At 40.3% G+C, this 23,726-nt stretch overlaps 1 protein-coding gene across 3 annotated transcripts in view; it reads left to right on the forward strand.

The window, feature by feature from the left end:
• LOC131042489 (mRNA export factor GLE1) overlaps positions 1 to 23,726 on the forward strand; it is a 152,833-nt gene that overhangs the window by 39,360 nt on the left and 89,747 nt on the right. For 2 of the 3 annotated variants that reach the window (XM_057975799.2, XM_057975797.2), the window contains exon 7: positions 4,079 to 4,277. In XM_057975799.2, coding sequence (XP_057831782.2) covers positions 4,079 to 4,277 — 199 coding nt within the window. The remainder of the gene's footprint in view (positions 1 to 4,078; positions 4,278 to 23,726) is intronic. The other variant, XM_057975798.2, reaches the window with a different exon arrangement.

Consider the following 23,726-nt stretch of genomic DNA (forward strand, 5'->3'; position numbering starts at 1 on the left):
TCACTGAATAAATTTTGAAAAGATGCTGGTGCTAAATTACTCATGTACTTGTCCCAGATGTCTTTGTATGCACTGCATGTGGAGAACACAGTGATACTGAGAGGTGGGGGAAGGAGGGTGAATCATTATAACAACAAACTTCTACTTTTTCAATTTAGTATCATAAACATCTAACTTAATCTTAAAGCATATTCATTTCATATTAACATTCACCTGGATCTAACTGTTATGCGTAACAAGTTGAACACAAGATATATACATGGAAACTCTTACAGGAGGAAACCACAGTTAAATAGCTTCCTTATATATAGAAAAATTCTTTTACAAATTTGTAGGTATCAATCCACTAGAGGCACCAAACCCTCATTCTGTTTGTGAGAACCTTTCCCACTAGAGGCACCAACCCCTCATTCTATTTGTTAGTGCTTAACCCACTAGAGGCACCAACTCCTCATTCAATTAGAGACACCAAACCCTCATTCTAATTTCCACCTTTTAGCGGATGATGGATGATCCTCTTCTTCTCAACTTATGCTATAATTCTTCTTCTCAATTTGTTCTCCAAATTTGCTATGATGAAATGAATATAAAACTGCCACAAAAACTCTCTTCTAAATCTGCAACATTTCCTTCTTATATCTGCTATAATCACTTTCTCAACTTGTGCTATAATGTGCCTCTCATATTACCCTTGGATCTGCCACAAAACAGATTACAATCTTCTCATATATCTGTCATAAATTCTTCACATTCTCCTCATATAATAACTTCAACATACCTCTTCACCAAGAGAGGCAACCTTTCACAAGTATGCTTTCATATTTGTTTCTCCTCTGTTTTCACGTACTTCCTCTTCTTCAATTTATTACCCACTCACTCCCCTTCAAACTCCATTTGTGATTTCTATATATATCTTTATCTTCCTCTCAAAAGATGTCTCTTTATTAAGAGACATCATGTATTTCCAAGAGATGCCTCTTTATAAACAAATGTTTTTCTTTATAATTTTTTATTAATGATATGCACCTTTTCATCTGCAGATTACGTTTTTTAATTTCCTTTAATGCATTTCTTCATTAATTGCAGCCCTTTGTCATCATATTCTTTTATTTCTTTACTAACTCATAATCGTAACTTTTGAAAATATACATCCTTTCATTTATTAATTATATATCTTACCAAATCTTGATGAAATCACACCTTTTAGAGGTGATCTGTATATAACAAATCGTGCTTAATTATCTATGTTTAATATCTAGGATGTCTGGTTCGCTGCCCTGGGCCCCTGGGTCTGGTCTGGTTCGTTTTGGGTTCGGGTCCTGGTTCGGTTCGCCTTTGGGTTTGGGTTCTGGTTCGGTTCGCCTTTGGGCTCGGCTAGTGTTTGTACCCAGGCAAGCTGGTTCATTCAGGGCGAACCCGGGGCGAACCCAGGGCAAACCTGGACACTTGGTTGCCCAAATTTACATATTTTTTTTGCAAAATTTTATAAAACTAATCTGAACGAGTTCAGACTTGCAGATTTGTTTGATTGTTTTGCAAGTTATCATGCAGGTTTAAGACTTAAAATTATTAAGAACAACAACAGACAATCGATAGATTTATTCAAATTTTTTATGTCTGAAGCAAGATAAAACAGAGCAGCAAACAACTGAGTTCTGATCTCTTACTTGTTAATCTTATACAATGTACTAGAGCAATACTCAATCACAACAGCAAAATACCCATGCATTAGCTCATTCTGATTTACAATCCTTGGCTTATAAAAGCAACAAAAATATTCCTTCCTGAGCTCACTTTCTGGACTGCTCATTCTTCTTCTTCTTCATCATCTTCAATGGCATTAGTTGTTTCCGTGAAAGAATTTTGCTGTTACTCTTGACTGCTATTGCATTTATTCTTGACTTGCAATTAGACTTTCATCTTCTTATTGCTATTCTTGACTGCTATTGCAAGAAGAAGAATCCATTAGATGATTTGAACTTAGTATAAAGTTCCAATTGTTGCAAGTTGAATGTTGAAACAATGATACTTGAACTTGATATTATCATTTTAAAATTTTGATGTTGGACTTGAAGTATATGATGCTATGATGGTATGAACTATGATCATGATGCTATGATTACAAGTTTATGGTGTTTTGTTGTTTATATGATATTATGTTGCATTCTAATCTTAATTTATGCTTATATATATGTGTGTATGTGTGTGTGTGTATTACATGCTTTTGTACTAACAAACCCAAACCCCATTTCAAAATTTTGCTGTATTGACGAACTGACAAACCGGGTCTTCGAACCTGGACTTGAATCCAAACCCGAACTGGCAACTTAGTTTAATATCAGTCAGCATATATTATCAGTCAACATTTGTTTTAGTCTTCTATTTTATCATTTGCTAATTCTGAATCATACCTTTGGGAAAGCAAATCATCTTTTTGTCCTATTCTCTGTCTTTTTCTGTTGTCTTCTTTTTCTGTTTTTTTAATCTTATCTGATTTTTGTCTTATTTGCTTTTTGTAAAATATAATTACTGTCCTCTTTAATAATTGTTGCTGGTTATTATATTTGCTTTTCTTGATCATCGTATTTGCTTATATCATATGAAGTTTGCTTCTTTATTGGGTTTGCTTCTTTTCAAAGTGGATTACTTCTATCTTGCATAAGCATCACATCCTTTGCTTAACCAATGATTAATCAAACTAATCTTTTTTTTGATCACTGCATTTAGTTATATATTGATCATTACTTTGTTTATCACCACACATCATATGAGGATCTGTCATTGATCTGCGATATGTCTGCCATAAACTCACTCATAGACTAGTGATCTGGAACTCACTCATAAACTAGTGATCTGGAACTCACACATGATGAGGATCTATAACTCACTCACTTATAACATATTACCATCTGCCGCTTCATTACTTTTATTGGTGTCTTATAAATCACTGCAATAACAGTCACTGTCATTGTTTCATTAATTCTTATGCTGACTTAGATTGTGGTTCATTATCACCTAATCTCTGCTCTTTAAAACTTTAAATCTTCTATTCTTGCTTTGTAAAGCAATTGACTGTCTCTGCTGTTATTGGCCAACAATTACAATGGTTGCCATCCATTTTCTCAATGTGCTCTTTGCATCTATTAACTTTATATTAAATCATCATTGCATAAATGACAACAAGACTTTGACATCAATGATAACCCATCTTGACATCAATGACAAACAATTCCAACATTGCAATCTAGAATAAAGCGTTTTTCTGTTTCCACTATCCCTGCTGTGCAAAGTACACAAATCCTCTCTTCCCAAACCTCTTTTGTCCTTATGAAAAGTTGTATTTGGTTTGTAGCTACTCAAATTTAGCATTCTTGGAGGTCAAGTAGATGTCCAATACCATATTTGTTATATATTATCTGTGATATGTTGTATGGGAAAGTTAAATCCACATCATAATCAGACAAATAAGCTAGCATTTTAATTTGTGCCTTTTGGGACAACACAAAATAGAAGAGCATGCAAAGCTAAACCTTTCTTCAAATTTTTAGGAGAAGCTCCCTTTTATGAAGAGTCAAGGAAATGACATATCTCCTTACTCAAAATTTTGAAATGTAAAACCTAGAACTAGTGGGGATTTCTTTGAGCATGTGGAAATACACAAACTAAAAGCAAGCCTATATTTTTTGTTCTTAGGTTAGGGCACAAGGCGAGTCAGCACTTTTTCACTATACAATAGCTTTCCTGTTTTTGACTACGTAGAAACATATCTAAAAATTATATATGTGATACCCAACATCCAAAGCATTAGTCAGAAGGGTATTGCATCCATGAATGTAAGCAGAGTTGGCCACCTTTTTGGTGATAAGCCCTCAAGAGGCTTTAACAATTTCTATTTGCAACATTAAGGTAACCTTATAAATTGCTGCAAATATTTGAAATTTCTGCCCAAAAGGAAATAACAGTTGTATGCCAAGGCTAACTGATTTTCCTTTCTTTTCTATATAGAAGAGTATGTTTTCTATCATGCCAGGCATTTGAAACATTGAACAATTTGAACAGTACTTGTATTTTGCTTCAGCATGCTAAATTGAAGGCAGAAAGTGAAGCTGAAGCAGAGAAAAAGGCAGCTGCAGAAGCAGAGAAAAAGGCAGCTGCAGAACTGGAGAGAAGGGAATCAGCTGAAAGAGAGAAAAAAGCAGCTGAAGCAGAGATGAAATCTAAGGAGCAAGAGATGATTTCATCACAAACAAATATTTCAACTGGAACGCTGTTGGGAGGTTTGCCAATTTACTTCCAAAAGCTGATCTTTGTGTGTGTAAGTGTGTCTGTGTTATTAATGGATCATTTTTTGTGTTATTCTGAAGAATGGCTTTACATTCTGCATGTAAAATTACAAGATCAAATTGTTTTTCATTATCTCTCATTTGACATTCATACATGTTATATATGGCACAGCTATTCCTTTTCTGCATTATAAAAACCACCATGCTCCTGGCAAAATGTGAATTCTCATTTGTGTGAGGAGCTGGTTTGCTTTTGTCAATTTGGAGGTAGCTGTTTCCACTTAATAGATGTTAGAACTTGAAGTTAATTTCACTTTCAATATCATAAGAGACAAAGGGTTCCAAAAACAATCTAAAGCTGTAATACTCATATTTTGTTAAAATAATATTAATATCTTCTATAATGGTCATCTTCTAATCTTAGTGGTCATCTTAGTTGTCGACTTATTTAGCTATTTAGTCGACTTATTTAGCTTGTTTAGTTAGCTTTTTATTATTTAGCTTTTAAGTTTTTTAGCTTATTCGTTTTCACTTTAATGACTAGTTCTATTTCACTTTAATGACTAGGCTCTATATATACTTGTGTATATCGTTCAATGTCATTATCCAATTATTTTGTTCAATCAATTTTTCATGGTATCAGAGCATTCTGGAGAGGAGTCAGCCTTCTATGCTTTGTGATAAGCAAATTTCCTGTTTGGCTGGTTTTCACAATTTTTTTCCTCAAAAATTGTTCGCAGGGTTTAGACTTTTGTCCTTAAAAATTATTGTCTGTCATCCACAAAGCTTGCGTGGGATGTCTAGGTTTTCATGATTTTTTCTTCAAAAATTGTTTGCTGGTTTTTACGTTTTTTTCCTCAAAAATCATCTGTAATATGCGAAATTTGCGTGGGATTTGTGATTCGCTAAGTTATCTGGTTTTTGATCGATTTTTCTCCTAAAAAATCATGCTTTGTTGCAATCAGTTTTGGGTCGCACTGGTAGGGCGAACATCTGCAACCGTGGTATCTTGCAGTTTGTTTAGGAGTTGCTGGAGCAAACAATGCTCAGAACTCTTCTGCAAAAGGGTTTGCTGATTTTTCCTCAAATTCATGGTTTTAGGCTTCAGTAATTCGCGCGTGCTAGATCTCTAATTCGCGTGTGAAGGCTACATTAGCTTGGATGGCTTTTGGTACTCTTGGTCATTTGCATTTTGCAGATCCTTGGAGGCTCTCCGTAGCAGCAGACTGTTCTTTGCATTTGTGATCATAACACCTGTAGTGTCTTCTATAGGGTATTGAGTACGATGACCATTAGAGAGGGTGTTAAAATAATATTAATATCTTCTATAATGGTCATCTTCTATTCTTAGTGGTCATCTTAGTTGTTGACTTATTTAGCTTGTTTAGTTAGCTTTTTAAGTTTTTAGCTTATTTGATTTCACTTTAACGACTAGTTCTATTTATAGAACATTGTCTTGTAGGCTCTATATATACGTGTGTATATCGTTCAATGTAATTATCCATTTATTTTGTTCAATCAATTTTTCATATTTCATATCTTCCAAAAAAATATTTTGATGTTTCTTTAAATAAATACTTTTAGGAAATCTCATAAGAAGTAGATATCTATATATTTAACTATTAAGATACATGAATGTTGCACCACACCAGGTTTGTATGCACACATACATGAACAGTTGCATGAGGGCATCTGTTTGCCAGAGATGTTACATTGAAATTTTTTATACACAAGATCTATTGCAACATTTTTCAAATTGTGCCAATTTAATAGTAAAACTATCGAGGTTGGATTAGTTGGATAGTTGATAACTAGTGATGGTCCAGAGAGTCTATAAATGTCTGCAATTTTATTGCAGGATCATTGACATTGAGTTTATATTGTGTCGAATTGGATAAATTATCAATATCTTCAAAGCGTCTGCTATGGATTGATAGTGGTAACAGTTTGGGATGCTATTCCGATCAAATACCTAGAAACTAGTAGGTCAACTTGTTGGGCCAATAACTATATGAACTTGGATCAAAATTAACCAATTTAAAATTTATCTGAAAGCCTCAGACATATATAACTGTTCACATTATGAGAGGGCTTGAAACTCTGGCAGGCAAAATTTACCTTAAAAAAGTACTCTAGAAGACCCAAACTCGTAACATATGCAAATTCAGAAATTGATTTTTTTTTGAAGAGCTTCATGTCATGACAAATCCTCCCAATGTCTTGTGGGGGCACTTATCAAATGGATTTTCAGATTCCAAGGTGAATGGTTCTGGTTATTATTTTTCAACTTTTCATGTTTCACTCAAAATAGCTAAAATAAATTGTCAACCGAATGTAAAAATCAGTGTTGCAGCTTCACATCTCACAATGCAATATTTTTTGTGTGTACTAGGTCTATATCCCTTGCTTCAGTTTGTTGCTTTCACAACAGATTAAGTTTCCTTAAGAATTTTTTAGATTCTACAACAAATGTCTCTGCTTTTGATTTTTAGGTTTTTCATGTTGCACTAAAATAGCTATAAATTAATTTCTTTGCAAGCACATAATATCCCATCAGAAATAAAGACCATTTCAGCAGAAATGAACTCCAACGGAAATCCAATTCCTTCATCAAACACACATATTTGAATCTCCCAAAATAATCATTTCCATTCATTCACAGATAAATGAGTATTTCTGTTTTAAACATTAGATAGTGCAGGACAAAAATATATCAAGTCTGAAAAGCTAGCTAAAACTCAGACCTTCACATATTCTTTTGAAAATATATAAATAGCCACATATTGGCTAACTGAAGTTTAGGGAAACACAGAGTTTACATAACTTTGCCCCCGAGTCAAGATTTAGTTCCCAAAATGTAACTAGAAAACTAACTTTTAAAAACTGTCCCATCGTTCATCATTAAACAATTTCAATGGCCAACATGGCCGAGATTGTAGCTACGAGGCGGGATCTTCGGGCTGGTTCTGCGTTGTGCCGGAGACACGTTTCCACTCCAAATGAGCAGCTGAGAAGTTTTGTATAACGACAAAGTTTGGGATTCCGATATGTGCAATCCTCTGGCACCACATCTCCTTATCTCGTCGAGAACCTGGGCCATGATATCTGCTTAATTCCCCAAGTGTCCTATGCATAGGAAAAGGAGGGATTCTATCTTCACCACCGTTGAGAAGTCGTTTGTGGTTAGAGCCTTTGTTTCCCTAACATAATTAATTTTTCCTTCAAATGATTGAGTAATGACTTCTAAACTTTCTATGGTTTTTCCATCCTCTTTCGGGCATTTAATCCCTATACACATCAAATCATTTTGCATAGATTGAACGAGTTGAGATAACTCATCTCGCAGCTTAACAGATTCACCGCATCCCTGTTCTACGACTGATTTTCGCCACTCAATGTTTCTCCTGCACACAGAGAATGTTATCATCTAGGCCCTGTATTGATTTGTTCGACAGAAATTTCATGATGCCGTATTTCTATACATCGACCATTTGAGCTACCATAACTCTCCATTTGGTATCTTCTTTCTTCCAATTGGCAATCTCTGTTTAAAGCTCTTTAATTACAATTGTGGCATTCTCATATACCTTGCTTAGATTTTTGAAGTATTCTGTTCCGGATTGTGCGATCCCATCCAACCATTATAGGAATATCTCAGTCACCATCTTACTCTTGTGAATTTGTTCCAGAAGCTTTTGATTAACAGGTGATTTAGGATTGAATGACATAGGCAGTTGGGAAATTGGCTGAGCATTAGCATTATGAATGGCGTCTATATATTCTGCCATATGCCTCGGTGTTTCTTTGAGATTCTGTTTATCCTTCTCATCTTTCCATGTCTTGTTAATTATTCTTTTAGTGGAAGCCTCCAAATGGTGCACATTTGCCACACACAATCCAGCACCTAGATTAACTTTTTCAACACTGAAATCCTTTGCTGACGGATTCTCTACCTCTTTGTTCGAAACAGGACATGCTATTTCAGCAGTCCAACTTCTTGTATCCTAATCAAAATCAATTTTGGAAACCGTCTTCAGCCTTTTAGATTTTGGAGTTTTACCCAGGGACTTGCTAACCATGTCTTCAATTGGAACTGAGACAGGAACCACATTCCTTTTCTTGCTACTAAGAGCAGTGTCCAACCAGTGGGGAGTACTGGGACCTACGTCTTTCTTTACTTGGGATTGCTCCATACTTACATTAGCTAAAATCAATGCACCTTTAGTGCCCTCTTCTTCTTTGTCAGGCTCTTCAACATCTCCTACTTCCTAGGTGGGTATCTCAATGTTTAGTTCTGCCATTCTATCCTTAGCTTCTAGAGACCCTTCTAGATCAACCACCACTGAACTCTCTGGCAACTTTTTGTCCTTACTCTTGGTTCTCGACCTGGTAACACGAGCTGGAAGTTGGCTAACAAGCGACTTCTTTGAACCTTTGATAGTATTTGCCTCAAGCTTAACCTTGGTATTACTTGCATCACAAGTTTTAACAGATTTATTAGATGAAACTTTTTGAACAGGAGAATCTTTGATAACAAGCTTTCCCAGTCTCTGTTTTCGTAGCCTCTGCTCAGTTCTACGGATGACAGGGAAAGTCCTCATTTGAATATGATCTTCTTCCTTCTTATCCCACTCTATCTGAGGAATTGGGGAGCCCTGTACTTTTTCTGTATATTGTGGATCAATCAAATCTTCTCCATCATCCACAATTCCTGTTATATTCATTCTAAGCTGGAAAGAAATAATCTGGTCTACTGTGAACCTGGAAAATGTTCTTCGTCTCACTTCAAATTCATCTCCACAATCCTGCCAGAAATCTTCGAGCTGTGCAACATGTGAGAAACTCTCTTTAAGAGCTAAGAGCTCCTGAGAATAACCCTTGGTGTCGAAATTTGGTCAAGCAACATAGTGTTGAAGGTTAAGCTTCTTGAAATCAACTTCCAGGTTCAAGGCATTGGAAACAAAGTGACAAATAGAATGACCCAGCTCAACCAAGAAAGAAATGCCTGAATCCTGTCTAGCCAGAGTTTTCTTGTCAGTATGAGCAAGCTGCCTGCACAATTCAATTAGCACAAAACGATCAAGGGCAAACCTTGACAACTTGAATGGCTCTCCTTCGAACCCACCAACCCTAATATAGGTGAACTGAGGATACTGAATGAAATAGCTTCCATAAGTACTCACTAACTGCATTGCTTCATCAAATAACCACTTATTCACATTTCCTCGCAGTTCATAAACTAGCCTCCCTGCAAATACATCATGAACTCTTCTGAAACCCTCATGACATTTCTATAGCTGGAGGTGCGGGTGGTAATCATAAATTTTCATTCCATCAAACCATTCTGCATGATGCAGTCCTGGCCAAGGTCTAACACACGCCAAATAGTTAAACAAGTATGAGGGCATGCAAAAATTCTTGTTTCCGAGACAATCACTTAGCCCCTCGTGCAATCTCTCAGCAATTAATTCCGTCCAATCAATATATCTCTTCTCATCCAACATGATTTGGATGTAAAAATATATCCGGTCTTCCCAATACAATGCCTGCTGACTTCCTTTTACTTTATGCAACAAAATGACAATATCCCTCACTTCTTTAATCAAATGCTCCTTGGTCAAGGATTTAGGCAATCTGGAACCACCCTTCTAGAATTTTAGGAGCCAATTCCTGGCTATAACACTTCTGTATTGGGTTTTCTTTTCTGAGAAGAACCCATACGAGGTGGTTATTGTCCAATCTTCATATGGTTCTTTAGCGGGAATTTTAAAGACCGCCGTAACAGTTTCTCTATTCACATTCAACAGAACGCCCCCATTTGCATTTCTGATGCATCTATGTACAGGGTCATACTTGTTCATGCACTCAAGTTCTAATTCAGGGAAGTGTATGGCAGAAGGGAACTCAATCCCTTTAAATAGAATTTCAAAATTGAATGAATGACCCAAATTTAAACAAGACAAGTGGCCCAGATTTATCCTAAAAGCATGATTGCCCATACGTAGTTAATAAGGGACATACCTCCCGACTAACTAACCAACTACCAACCATAAAGATGTCCCCTTAAAAAGTGCATTGCACGGAGCTCAAAACTGAAAAGAGTACCTTTGTAGTTGGGAAGAAATAACTAACCTTGGGAATGCACTTTTTACCATCCCAAGATAGATATTTTCCCTTTTTACAATAAAAAGTTATTTTCTTCATCTAAGTACTTCTTCCAGATATCCCGACCTGCAGCAAGCTCTGCTCGAACATGTTCTTGAAACTTTACGCAGATGGCCCTTATTTCGTGAAGAGGAGGCATAGGTGGGGTATTCTTTTTGAAGCTAGTATCTATGCAACGATCCTCTACCTCCTTTAGCTATTGAAGCCAATCAGGCCCATTGGTCTTATAATTCTGGATGGTTGCGTGGAATTTGTTGGCACATGTTAAATCGTCTGTAGTGTATGCAGCTCCTCCTTTCTCCATTTGGCTTTTCCAACGCATTTTAAACTCATCGTGATCCATATCTGATTTGTATTTGCCAATTAACTGTTCCAGGAGACCTGCACAATTTTTCCTGACACGGAGCAAGACTGCCTCACTATCCTCCCATCCCTTATTAATGAAGTCCATGATGTCACTCTTCAATACCAAAGCTCGAAACCAGTCCTCAAAGGTACCGAAATCATGTGGCTCGAAGAAATGCTGCTCAGCTGGAATCAAGAAGTGAGTCCAGAATAGTGCCTTCATGATGGGTAGTATTTTATTAATTGATTTCCAGGTCGACTCAATGTTGCTTTTGAGTGCCTTAATTGTTTTGGAGGTCTTCCTTGCGTCCTGCTCATAGTAAACCTCATAGCAAACCAAGGTCATTAATTACTCGGCTTCCTATCTTTGCAATATCCTCCATCCATTCCCTAGTTGCCTTGGCAATGTCTCAGACACTCTCAAATTCAGCAGTTGTTTTATGTGCTAATGCCAAGGGGGGAGCATAGGTCTCGGTAGCATGCTGTAGTGGCTTGAGCAAATGATCTATATAGTTCTTGGCCTTACCAGCACGTGCCTTATACATTACTCGTTCAGCAGTCATTCTTTCCCGCTAGCCCAATATGTTCTGCACAGATTCCTTGAACTCTTCTACTTTTTGTTCTTTTGTCGCCTTTCCTAGTGGGATTGACATAACACTATAATCAGCCAGTGCAACTTCTTCAACAGATTTGCCCTCAGGCGGAGCAACAATATGTATTGTTCGGTTCCTCTATGTATCTTTGGTAATCTTGGAACATGTCCTCGGTTTCTTCTTCCCTTTAGTCTGAGGCTCTCCCATCTTAGAGAATAAGTCATCGAAGCTTATGGGTGACCTTGCTACGGTTTTCTTATGTATTCGGGACTGCAGCCATGCATGAGGGGTAGGTTGTCTTGAAGTGGCTGCAAATACCCTACTTTGCTCTCTTGACGCCTCAACGGATTCTCTATATACTTGTGGTTGGTCAGTCATGGAGAAAGGCTGATTTGGCGTTGTATCCTAATATTTACTCTCAGCTGAGTTTTCATCAACTTCACTGAGCAACTGTTGAGTGACTTCCAATACCTGTTGCTCTCCAGTGTTGTGGGGCTCCTCATTTTTGTTTCCTTCCTTATCCCTTTTAGTTGCGTCATCATTTTTTTGCATCACCTTCTTCCTTTTGCTCCTCATGTGTGTCATCTTGTCTACTTACTGTTGTCGGGTAATTAAGCAATAAGACATTTAATGTAATTAGAGTTAATGACGGCAGTTAACCCGTCGGTTGTCGACAGTTGACACCGGGTAACTAACCGGTCACCTTTATATATTAGCGAGTCCTTGGTCATGGAGACAGAGTTAGTATGGTCATTGTCATTGTACTGACATTATTATGAATCAATGAAGATCTGAGTTTCTTTATATTCTGTCATGTTGTATTCTGTCATGTCTATTATTTCTGCAATGCATTGAATTACACTTTATTGGCAAAACACTTACTTCTTCATTTGCACAATCTCCCATTCCTTGATTTGATCCCAAGCCTATCCAGATCAATGATCTATGTCTTTGCCTCCTGCACATTAGGCTCTTGTGGATCAATTGCCTCAGTGACAACCAAATCAACCTGCAGGGGAGGAGTAGGTAGATGCTCATTTTCAACTACATCCTCAGCTGAGTTAGGGTCTTTGTTTGCCCTCTCGGGTGAATAACTTAAAGTACACAGATAAAACACGTAATGCAGAATAATAATGCCATAGATATCAAATGCAATATATCAGATGTTATTCCATTCATAAGTGTCTTTTCACAAGTTACATTCGGAAGTATTTAAAGGTACCGAGGGGGTGCGAGTGCCAACCGTCGCACCGCAACTACCACCCCGCGGTTACCAACTAACCAAGACAATTACAACTTAATTAACTAGTTTTATTTTCATGTACAATATTGCCACCAACGTCATCCACCCCAAAAGAAAAGAAGTCGTCTTCGGACGACTTAATACAAAATAGAGATGACATTAAACAGAATTGCTGACGCCAATCGAGCCCCGAAACTTATACACCTGCTGCGTCCTCGCCTGAAAACCCTTTTCTGCTACCATCCGATGCTCAAGTGCCTCTTCGACATCACAGTTCTCTTGTGCCTAAACCAAACTTGTCTGCAAACCATGCTTTTCAGTCTCAGCCTCCACCAACTGCTACTCAAATGATACTGTCTCCCTAGCCAATTTGTCCTCGATAGCCACCGGCGTTGCCCTCTTGGCATCCAACTCCTGGGTACGCTGAGCTAAGTCTCACGCTAGTATTGCTTCCAACGTGGTGGTCAGCTCCTCCCGAGCCCTCTTTGCATCCACCAAGGCAACCTCATGTCTAGCCGAGACCTACTCCAAGTTCCTCAAAGCGTACCATTCCTTCCTGGAGGTGGCCACAACCCGCTGGCACAAAGGCTAGGAGACACCTCAAATCCTCCATCACACTCCCCAAAGGCTAAAAACTGAACTGAATAACTCCCTGGTGTCATACAACTGCGCGGACCTGCAATGCCTTCCCTCAAACTCTGTTTGTTCCCAACCTCCAAATCCGTCTCCCTATACAGCTTATGGCTTCCCCGCCAATGCTTAGCTGCAGGCTTCTTTCTCACAGTACGGACAACCACAACACTTACCGTGATATCTCTAATGCCCTTCGCCCAACTCCAACAAGTGTATTGTAGCTCAAAAATAAACTGGGGTCTAGGGGAAGTGTCCCCAGTGGGGTCGCGGGGCAGCGCCCCCGCGGGGTCTGGGGCAGTGTCCGTCGCGGGGTCCGGGGCAGCGCCAATTTACAACCCTCAGAACCACACTAAAGTCCATGGCGCGCATCATTTCTGTGATATTTTAAGATGTCAAAACCCTTCTTCTCCACTCTAATATTTTCAGCGTCCTGGCTCTAGATGACATCAAATGATTTTTCAATCCGGTCATCGTCATCGTCGTCGTCATCGTCTTTTTTTTTTTTTTTTTGTTTGTTTGTTTCCTCTATAATGTCCTTGATGGCACCCCGGCCATACAACCTCCCTGTACGGTCAACAGTAGCACTGACACCTCCAATTGTACGACCACCTTCCTGTGTGGTCAACACCCCTCCATCGTACGGTTGTGTTTGTTTGTGCTGTGCTGCATTGCTGTGCGCGTCTCTCCTTTTTTTCTCTTCGTCCATTTTTTGTTTGGCGTGGGCTGCGTGTCTTTCTTCGTGCGGGGCTTTTAATTTCTTCTCCTTTGCATGTGCCGACTTATGCGGGGCTTTTATGTGTGCGGGTGTCCACCGCACGGTGGGCCCACCATCTGTGTAACCACCGCACGTTGGTTCCACCTTTAGTGGTCCCACTGTCGGTGGTTCCACCGTCAGTGTTACCACCGTTGGTGGTCCCACCGCCGGTGTAGTCACTGTACGGTGGCCCCACGTCTCTTTTTTTATTTTTATTTTTTTTATGTCGTACGGTACGGTTGTCGTACGGACCGTATGTGTTTTTTTTTCTTCCTAATTTAGTTGTCTAGAAAGTCTTTGGCTCGGGTCCCTTGTCTCCGGGATCGCCCTTCATCCTTCTCGGTTTTCCTCGCCCAATGGTCTCCCGCGTTGGTCCTGTGCCTCTCAAGTCGCCTACCCAGCCTCTCGAGTCCCCTTCCATCCTCTCGGGTCCCCCTCCGGCCTCTCGGGTGTCCTTCCGGCCTCTGGGGTCCCCTGCGTGCTTCGCGTGGTAGGGTTTCAATTTGGATCCGTTGGTGGCAATTCTATTTTCAATGGCCATCCGAAGACTTGGAACCACAAATTCTACAGGGAACATGGTCTCCTTCCCGTACATAAGAAGAAGAAGAAGAATAAAGATTTTGAAAGCTGCGGCCTTCCACACAGGGTTCCAATCGTTGCCGACACAATTGATCTTCGGATTATCTACATCACCGAGGTTTGAGGCGTCTTCCTTCCAATATTCTTTGTATTCTGGCAGGTACACCTCCTTTGTTACTTGCTCTGGTTCCTCTACTTCGAGCCTGTAGCTCTGGAACATTTCATAATCCTCATAATCCTCCATCTGCCAATGGAAGAGCCCATTCAATGACCTTGTCTCATCCTCGGAGCACTCTCCTAGTTTGAGAATCCCTTCGTCGTTGGGCTTTGCAGCCTCGTCCTTCATTCCTCAGGTTGCCTTCTCCTTCACCCTCTGATTCCGAAGATGATGTCAGTTCCTCACTAACTAACTGTGTCCCGAGGTCTATGATAAACTTCCTTCCTCCATTCTCCGTAGACAGAGTGTTCTTCTTCCAGTTGTGGGTGGCCTTGGCTGCCACTAGCCACCCTCTCCCTAAGATCGCATCATACCCTTTTTTCTTTAGTGGGATTACCACGAAGTCCAGTATGAAGGGTTGCGTCCTGATGGTAACTTGTTGGCCCATCAGTGTCCCGATGGGTTTGATTCCATGCTGATCTGCTCCGAGCAGATTGAATGTAGATGGCCACAGCGTCGGCTTCCCCAGCTTCCGCCAGGTTTCTTCTAGAAGAACATTCACTCCTAATCCACCATCGACGATGGTATCGGTTAGAATGGTGCCAAGGATACCCATCTCCACAATGGCTGGGTTCCTTCCAGTGTTAACTGCCAACAGCATGGGGTCTATTGCAGACCCCCCAGGAACATCTGTGCGGTGGTTGGTATTGGTGCATGGTTGGGAGAGATTATTCAGCAACGTCTTTCGTAATTGAGGCATCGTCTGGAGGAGGTCGTGTACCTTCACAGGCATCTCCAGTTTTAATTTTAAAATTTGATTTAGTATAGCATCCTCCGCCTCCGGTCGGCTGGAAGTACTCGTTGTACCCTTCGCCTTCGCCCTTTCTCGTATCTCTTTCTCAACTTCTTCCCGTGCTTCCCGTGCCCTTCGCTTCTCCATCTCCGGGTTTGGGCACATTGCGTGTCTGGCTTGGGCACGGGTTACGACCAGCACTTCCTCTTCTTTGGTTTCCTCGACATTGAGCAAGTTGACGCCGGACTTCGGGCAGGTGGTGTCTTCGTGGTCTCCCGGTCCGCACCATTTGCACAAATATTGTGTGGCCTCTCCCTTCGGGCAGTCTCAGGCAAAGTGCCCCCACTGGCTGCACGCTCTGCATTGTAGCATTGGTCGACCTTTGGAGTCGTATTGGATCCGGCTCCTTGTGTTGTTATTGTTGTTTCGTCCTCCCCATCGGTTATCTCGGTAGCCTCCCGAGGTTGCATTGTTGTTCGCTTGTTGGCCCATACCCACTGGTGCGGACGTTGTGGCCTGCTTCGTGAACAACACCTGGTTCATTTGCGTATTCCGGGTTTTCATGTTGTATGGGCACTCCTTGGTGGAGTGTCCCATCACTTGGCAAATCTCGCAGAATGCCTTCTTCGGGCAAGTACCCTTTGTGTGCCCCTCCTCTTTGCACTCAGTGCACCATATGTCCCCTTCGGTCTGACCGATGCTTCTCATTGTTTTGAATTCCCTCCTCATTCGCTCCATGTCTTTCTGGAGCGCTTGCACCCGTTTGCTAGCCTCACTGTCACTGCTGCTTTCCTGTGACGAGTCGTCCTCCTTGGACGACCTATCCTCCTCCTTCTTTTTCTTCTATGTCTTGGTCTCGTTCTCGAGATCCATCGCTCTATTGTATGCGTCTTCGTACGATGTAGGTGGAACGATTTTCATCTTCTTTAGGAGGGAATGCTTTAGTCTGTCCACGAACCATCGCTTTTTCAACCCATCTGCTGGTTGACTCTCCATTTTTCCCAATAGTTCCTTCAGCCGCCGACTATAGGCTCGGATAGTCTCGTTCTTGTTCTGTTTCGTTCCATAGATCTCGACGACTATTTTGTTGTCATCTCTCAGGAGGCAGAACTCTATCCCAAACTCCTTCTTCAGGTCGGGCCATGTGCCGACTTTGGCCTTATCCATGTCTGAGTACCAATCTATGGCCACTCCCCTTAAAGTTGCTGGGAACTGTGTTACCCATTCGTCTTGGTCGGTAACACCGTTCGCTGACCATATGGTTTCGCACGTTCGACAATGGCGGATGGGATCTTCCTTCCCGTCGCCATTGAACTTCGGCAGTTTCTGTTTACTCCCCATCGATGGGGGTCGTCTTCCTGGAGGTGGCTGTGGCTGTGTCTGTGCCCCTGCGCCGCTCCCTCCGGTCCCTCTGGTGCCAGTGGTGTGTCCTGCGTGGGTGACTAGAGGTACGGTGTTTTGCCTGCCGAGTGTGGCACCTATCGTACAGTTATCCTCCCCTTCGTTGTCACCCGCGCCCACTCTTGGCTCCTTTTGGTGATCCTCACTTTGTGGTGTAAGGGATAAGTTTCTGAACCGATCTTGGGTCTCTTCGACTAGATCTCTCCTTAACCTTGTTTCCTCTAGAAACTCTTCGTGGCTCCACACCCTACGGTGTTCTGGTGATGCGTAGAAATTTCCGTCGGCTTCTGCACCCTCCGTGACACCTCCTTGGTTCCCCTCGGGCCACCCTTTGGCAGGTCGTCCTTCGGCAAGTTGCCTCAACCTCCGTCTACGTTCTACTTGCTGCTCCAGAATCAAGGCCCTTTGCGCGGCCTCCCACTCGTTCGTTTCTGCTTTTTTATTTCTATATTTATTTAATACATTGGGCATAAATCACTTCCGTACATAGCAAGCACACACCATGTACAGAAATTTTTTTTTTTTTATTATTTTTCCTTTCGGCCACAATTTATCTCAACATTGTGCTGGGATTATTACAGGGTTCAATTTCCCCTTCGCCTCTTGCCATCACGCTCTGCGTCCCACGACGATTGTTCTGTTTGCACGTCGTCGGCCTTTGGGTTAATCTCACCGACGGGTAGGCCCATCGTGTCCGTGCGCCATCTGTGTTTTCTGTTCCCGAGTACGTCTAGGCAATGACACCAAATGTTTGCCCTCTCGGGTGAATAACTTAAAGTACACAGATAAAGCACGTAATGCAGAATAATAATGCCATAGATATCAGATGCAATATATCCGATGTTGTTCCATTCATAAGTGTCTTTTCACAAGTTACATTCGGAAGTATTTAAAGGTACCGAGGGGGTGCGAGCGCCAACCGTCGCACCGCAACTACCACCCCGCGGCTGCCAACTAACCAAGACAATTACAACTTAATTAACTAGTTTTATTTTCATGTACAATATTGCTGCCAACAGTCTTTTGACGAGGTGGCAACAATTAGCCTTCTTATTGGTATCTTTTCCTACACAAGGGCCTCAGGTGATTGCTTGGGATCTCTTCTAGACCTCCACGATGTTCGCATTCCCTTGTTGCCCTTCGTCTTCTTTCTCTTCTTTTCGGGCCTCCTCTCAACTTCTTCTTCCTTCGCAACACTTGATGCCTCTTCGTCCTCTGACGAGTGAGATTCAAAGCCTCCCATCAGGTTGTAGGTTAATTGAATCCCATCATGGGTTAACTTCTGAATTTGTCAATATAGCCAAGCATCTGTGTATCTCCTAGGGCCTTCCATTATAGCTTCCAAATCAATGATTGGATCTTGGGACCAGTTGATCGATGGGGGGAGGTCCTTTACTGCTTCATAGTCTTGGTACTGTAGACAATCCCCATAGTCAACTAGCTAGTTTGGGTCCTGGGCATACTCGAAAGTCCTGATTTGATGTGCATTAAGTCTCGAGTATTCTCGCCGGTGGACTTCAAAGTCATCCTTATAGCCGGCCCAATAATCTTCTATAGTCATTTTATATCTATAATGCCTGCCATAAGCTTTCTTCCCTAATCCAGTGGGGTCAAAGATCCTCCTGAAGGGGTGCTCTTGTAGGCAATAAGATGCCAATTCGTCATAAGATTGCTCAGCATGTGCAAAATTATTAAAGTACACATCATTGTCCCCTATGGTCATTGGGAACGTGACTCCTGATATCTTCTTGTCCTTGAGGATTTGCCTAGTTGGATGTGCTTGTCTGGCAACTTCCAAGAGAATCATCCTGTTTGTAGGGTAGTGTTGGAGAACCTTCAAAGCCTAAAACTCTCAAATAGGTGAACTGTGGAAATTGGATATAGCATGCTCCGTACTTCCATATTAGTGCGGTGGCCTGTTTTGATAGTCGTTGATGCAATCCTTCCTACGTCATCCTGACCATGCGCATGGTGAATGCATCAATCACGCGCTCATATTGGCCTATTGTGTAGGTGATGTTGTTTTTCTCCCTTTGTTTTATACTATAATAATGTAGTTGAGGGTAGCAGTGCCAGTCATACACTTTCACTTGGCCTGGTCCATTTCCAATTTCCCCCAAGCGAATCAATCCTGGAAGCTTTGGATGGCTTGCAAACATGTACACTAAATAGGAAGACATCGTGAAGTACCTCTTTTCCTCCAGAGGTCCGAAGTTTCTTTGATTTTCAAAAACGCCAGAGGTCCGATATTACCCTTAAAAATCGCTAAACGCCTTAAAAACTCCGAAATTCCAAACATGCTAAACGTCCGAAACACTTCCAAATTTGCGAAAAGGGGGTTGAGGTCCGAAGTTTTCGTCGAAATTTGCAAAGGCGTTGCGTGGTCTGAAAATGCCTTAGTTAACATAAACGTTTGAAAACTCCCAAACAGTCCCAAAGTTCGTGAATGCTTCCAAAATCGCCAAAGACGCGAAGATCGCGAAGGATGCAATAGCTCCGAGGTTTGTATTAAATTGCAAAAGGCGTTAAATAGTCCGAAGTTCGCCCTTAGGATTAGAAAACGCAGGTTAAAGTTTGCAAAACAACGCCATAGCTCCGAAATCCAAAAAGGGCATGAGTGTTAGGATTTTAAAATTTGCAGAGGCTCTTCAAGCCTCCAAAATCGCGCTATAAGAAGTTTTCAAAACGCCATAAACCCATTCAAAACGCCCAAGACTCCAAAGGTAAAATCACACAGAAGTAATGCCCAAACACCATCAAGACCAAGGATCAGATTTCACATTCGAAGAGAAAGGAGAAGCATTTTCAAGATACATCTCACAAAGAGCTTCTCAAGCCAGGCGTCGTAATTAAATTTAATGTTTGTTAAATTAAATTATTTAATTTTTCAAATTGATTTATTAAAATGAAATTGATCGTTCACAGGTCGCGGGACGTCATTGGAGAACCGGGAGAAAAATCTGAAACGCAAATCGAAGAAGGATCACAATCAAGGCCAGGCGCTGAAGACTGGAAAAGAAAGGATGCAAGAGCGTGAGAACAACCGAGCATTGGGAAGCGTGCCACCAGACCACAAAGATGAAGTCCACCGGCGAGATTGAAGGCAAAAATCAAAAGAACACTCATGTCTATGCATTCTCAAGAAAGTGCACAGCTGGATTTAAGTTCAGAAATTCAGTTTTAAAACTGAAACTGCTTTATTGTAAACTGCCTATGGGTCCCGCACAAGATATTTTTGTGGATAACTATTCCTAACCACCAAGAAGATTGGATAGACCGGAATTAAAGCCAAATAGTGGCAGGTAGTTGAGATAGTTGCTAGTTGGATAACTGAGAATTGATTAGGCATGGGTCAAAGCTGCCAGCTTATGGAAGACAGATCAGGGCCCTTGGATGCAGTCCATCCTAGCCTTCGATTCAAAATTGTAATATCTATAAAAGGTAGATGCCTTTCTTTTGTAAAGGGGCTAGATGGTTAGGTAGTTAGAGATTGTTGGATAGTTAGAGATTATGAGAGAGTTAGATTTTAGAGTTAGAATAGGTTAGATTTTAAGCAGTAGCATAGAGATGCTGCAGAAATTGTTGTAATAGGCAGCTGAAATCAATATATAAACATTGATTTGGTGTTTATTGTCTTGTTTTCATCCTGTTTGCATGGTTTCTCTCAGCATTTTAGATAGATCTTTTGATTTTGGGTGTGCAGGTATTTGATAGATTCAGGCTCATACCACTGAGGATATACTGATTGTGTATCCTTTTGTGTGGTTAACCTGAGCCTTCGATTGTGCTTAGTTCAATTGCAGATGTCTGTCTGAGCTGCGCTAGAATTGGGTGCTTAGCCGTGCATCTCCAGTCTGAAAATCTTCCAAGTTCCTTTGAAGATTGCACCGTTCCTGCAAGGTTGTGAGCTATTTTGGCCAAGAAGGAATTGGTTATGTTGAATCCCTCTATCCGCATACCCGTGTTGTTAGTTTTAGATCTCCTAACCCTTTCCTTTTGCTCTTTATTGCATAATTCGAGAATCACAGCAGACCAGTTTGTTGCAAATCGTAAGTCCCCTTGTGTTTCCAGCAAAAACACATCAAACCACTGAGTAGTCCCGCAATCAAGACCTGACAATCAAAACCTTGAGGTCGTCCCCTTTGATCAAACCAAAAACAGCATTAGGGACTTCCTTATCTCAAGAGAGGATAGGATACTCGGTTATTCTATTCTGCATTGGCCGTATGGAGTTTGTAGCAATGCGATTTCAGAGACGTCAACAGAATTGGCGCTAGAAGGAGGGCCTATGATGAATGTCTAAACAGCTAAATCCGCATCATATTAGTCCACAGTTGTAAAGAGTAACCCTGCAATTTTTTTTAACCCTCCGCACGCAACAGAATTGGGGAGGGCGCCTTAACAGTTCCTTGCAGCAAGTTGAGTCTAATCGACCTTTTAAATGCTATATTCGGGATATGCAAGATCCCTGTTAAACCAGAAAAGCCAAAAAAACAGAAAACCAGAAAATACCAAAAATATTTCTGAGTCAGTATGTTGAGCCAGTCGCTTCATGAAGACTGTCTGCAGTCCGAAATTTTTCAAATCCAGCAAGAGCTAAGTTGGCAATTCTATCCAAGGCAGCTGTTCGAATTTGCATCTTCAGCTCACTGCAGTGTTTGTTATCTTGGTTTTCTTCTGTTTGCATTGTTTCCTTCAGTGAGTTTAGATAGATCCTTTTGGTGCGCAGGTATTCAATGGATTCAGGTTCATACCATTGGGGATATGTTGATTGTGTATCCTTGTGTATGGTTAGTCTGAGCCTTTAAAATTGTGTTTAGTTCAATTGCAGATGTTCGTTTGAGCTGCGCCAAAATTGGGTGTTTAGGTATGCACTTGCAGTCTGAAAAACTTCCAAGTCCCCTTGAAGATTGCACTGTTCTTGTGAGGTTGTGAGTTATTCTGGTCAAGCAGGGATTTGTTATGTTGAATGTGTCTACTCACACATCAGTCTTGTTAATTGTTAGGTCTCTTAACCCTTCCCTTTTGATTTTATTCCCCAGTTTGAGAGTCGCAGCAGACCAGCCTGTCGCAAAATGTAAGGCCCCTTGTGCTCCCAACAAAACACATCAACCATTGAGCTATCCCGCAGTCATGAACTGAGATTTGGAACCTTGAGGTTGTCCCCATTGATCAATTAGAAACAGCATTAGGGATTCCTTACACAAGAGAGGATAGGATACGTAGCAAGATCATTCTATTCTGCGTTGGCCGGATAGAGTTGTAGCGATACGATTTTAGCCACGTCGACACTTTTAAGTCCAAAATTCAAAAATAATTTGGCCTTTAATGTTTCTAATTTTGCCCAAAGAATCTCCCTTGATCTTTCCCCTATTTCGTCATTAAATCTAACTGGTGGTTGTATTTAGAGGAAAAATCGGCCTTTTGAGGCAACAATGCAACTCTACACGCTTCTCTTTCAACGACACTGTCATGTTCCCCCCCCTTATCGGTATATATATAAAACCTGAATTAAATAATTATTATTAATTTAATATTTATTAATGAAAGATTAATTGAAATTATTAAATAGTTGTTTATTTATTAGATATTATTCTTTAATTAGTATTCATTAATAATAATATTCTGAAAATATTCAAATAGAGTTAAACGATATTATCATTATAAGCATTACATATTAATAAAAATATTATTATTAAAACAATGTTATAATATTATATTATTAATAATATTATTGTTTACATTTCATAATTCTACTGTTGTTCTTAAAATACTCTTGGCATAGTAATTAGTAATAGGCAGCGGACCAATTAGATGAGGCGACGATTAAGAAGTGGATAATACGTTTCAAAAAGACTATAACCATTGTTAGACTATCCAAAAGGGGGTGATCTTTGCTATTCGTATATGTTAGGGAAATGGCAACCAAACACTATGCAGAGGGATGCATTACGAAACCCATAAGACAGCGATCTCTAATTAACAAGAGAGAGCTGTAATGAAGAGTTTTGTTTGAGAAGAGGTATGTCTTGTAAAGGAACAAATACCTCTCTTGGAAGGTATAAGAGAGGGATAAAAAAAAGAGAAAGGGGGGAGGATGGAATGAGATAAGATATTAGCATTTATAAGAGATTAAATATACAGCAGTTCGATTCAATTCTGTAGTTGTGGTATGAGTTCCCCATACATGACATAATGATTACTATTTATATCTGTATACTACTGACTAGTAACGTATTGCCGTTTATGATTGTTAAATATAGCATAATGAATGTTACTTCTATCTGTTCATTGCTGATACGCATTGTATTATTGCTTATGACTGTTTAACATACAAAGGTATAGGATACGCAATACGAATGCACCAGAAATCAGAAAATAAAGAATGAAGTGTAGACTAAGTAAAGAACTTGTTTCAGATTTATACAAAGAATTTATGAGAGACTTGTGAGGAGTCAGTGATTTGGTTTATGATAGATTTAAGAGGAGAAATAATGGATAAGGAAATAAGAAAAGACAAAGGCCTCTGTTATTATATTGTCTGGGAATCACATTGAGTATGAATCTGAGAATATAATACTATCAACATAATATGGTATGACGCTGTTAACATAAAGTAATACTAATATGGTATGACGCGATTCAATACTATTAATATGACAAGGAAGTTACATATTCTAATAATATAATATAATATAATGATGCCAATATAACATAATGCTGGTAATATAATATAAATTATATAATATAATAATGTTATTACATAATACAGATAACATA

This window comes from Cryptomeria japonica, chromosome 1, assembly GCF_030272615.1.
Source record: "Cryptomeria japonica chromosome 1, Sugi_1.0, whole genome shotgun sequence".
Lineage (NCBI taxonomy): Eukaryota > Viridiplantae > Streptophyta > Pinopsida > Cupressales > Cupressaceae > Cryptomeria > Cryptomeria japonica.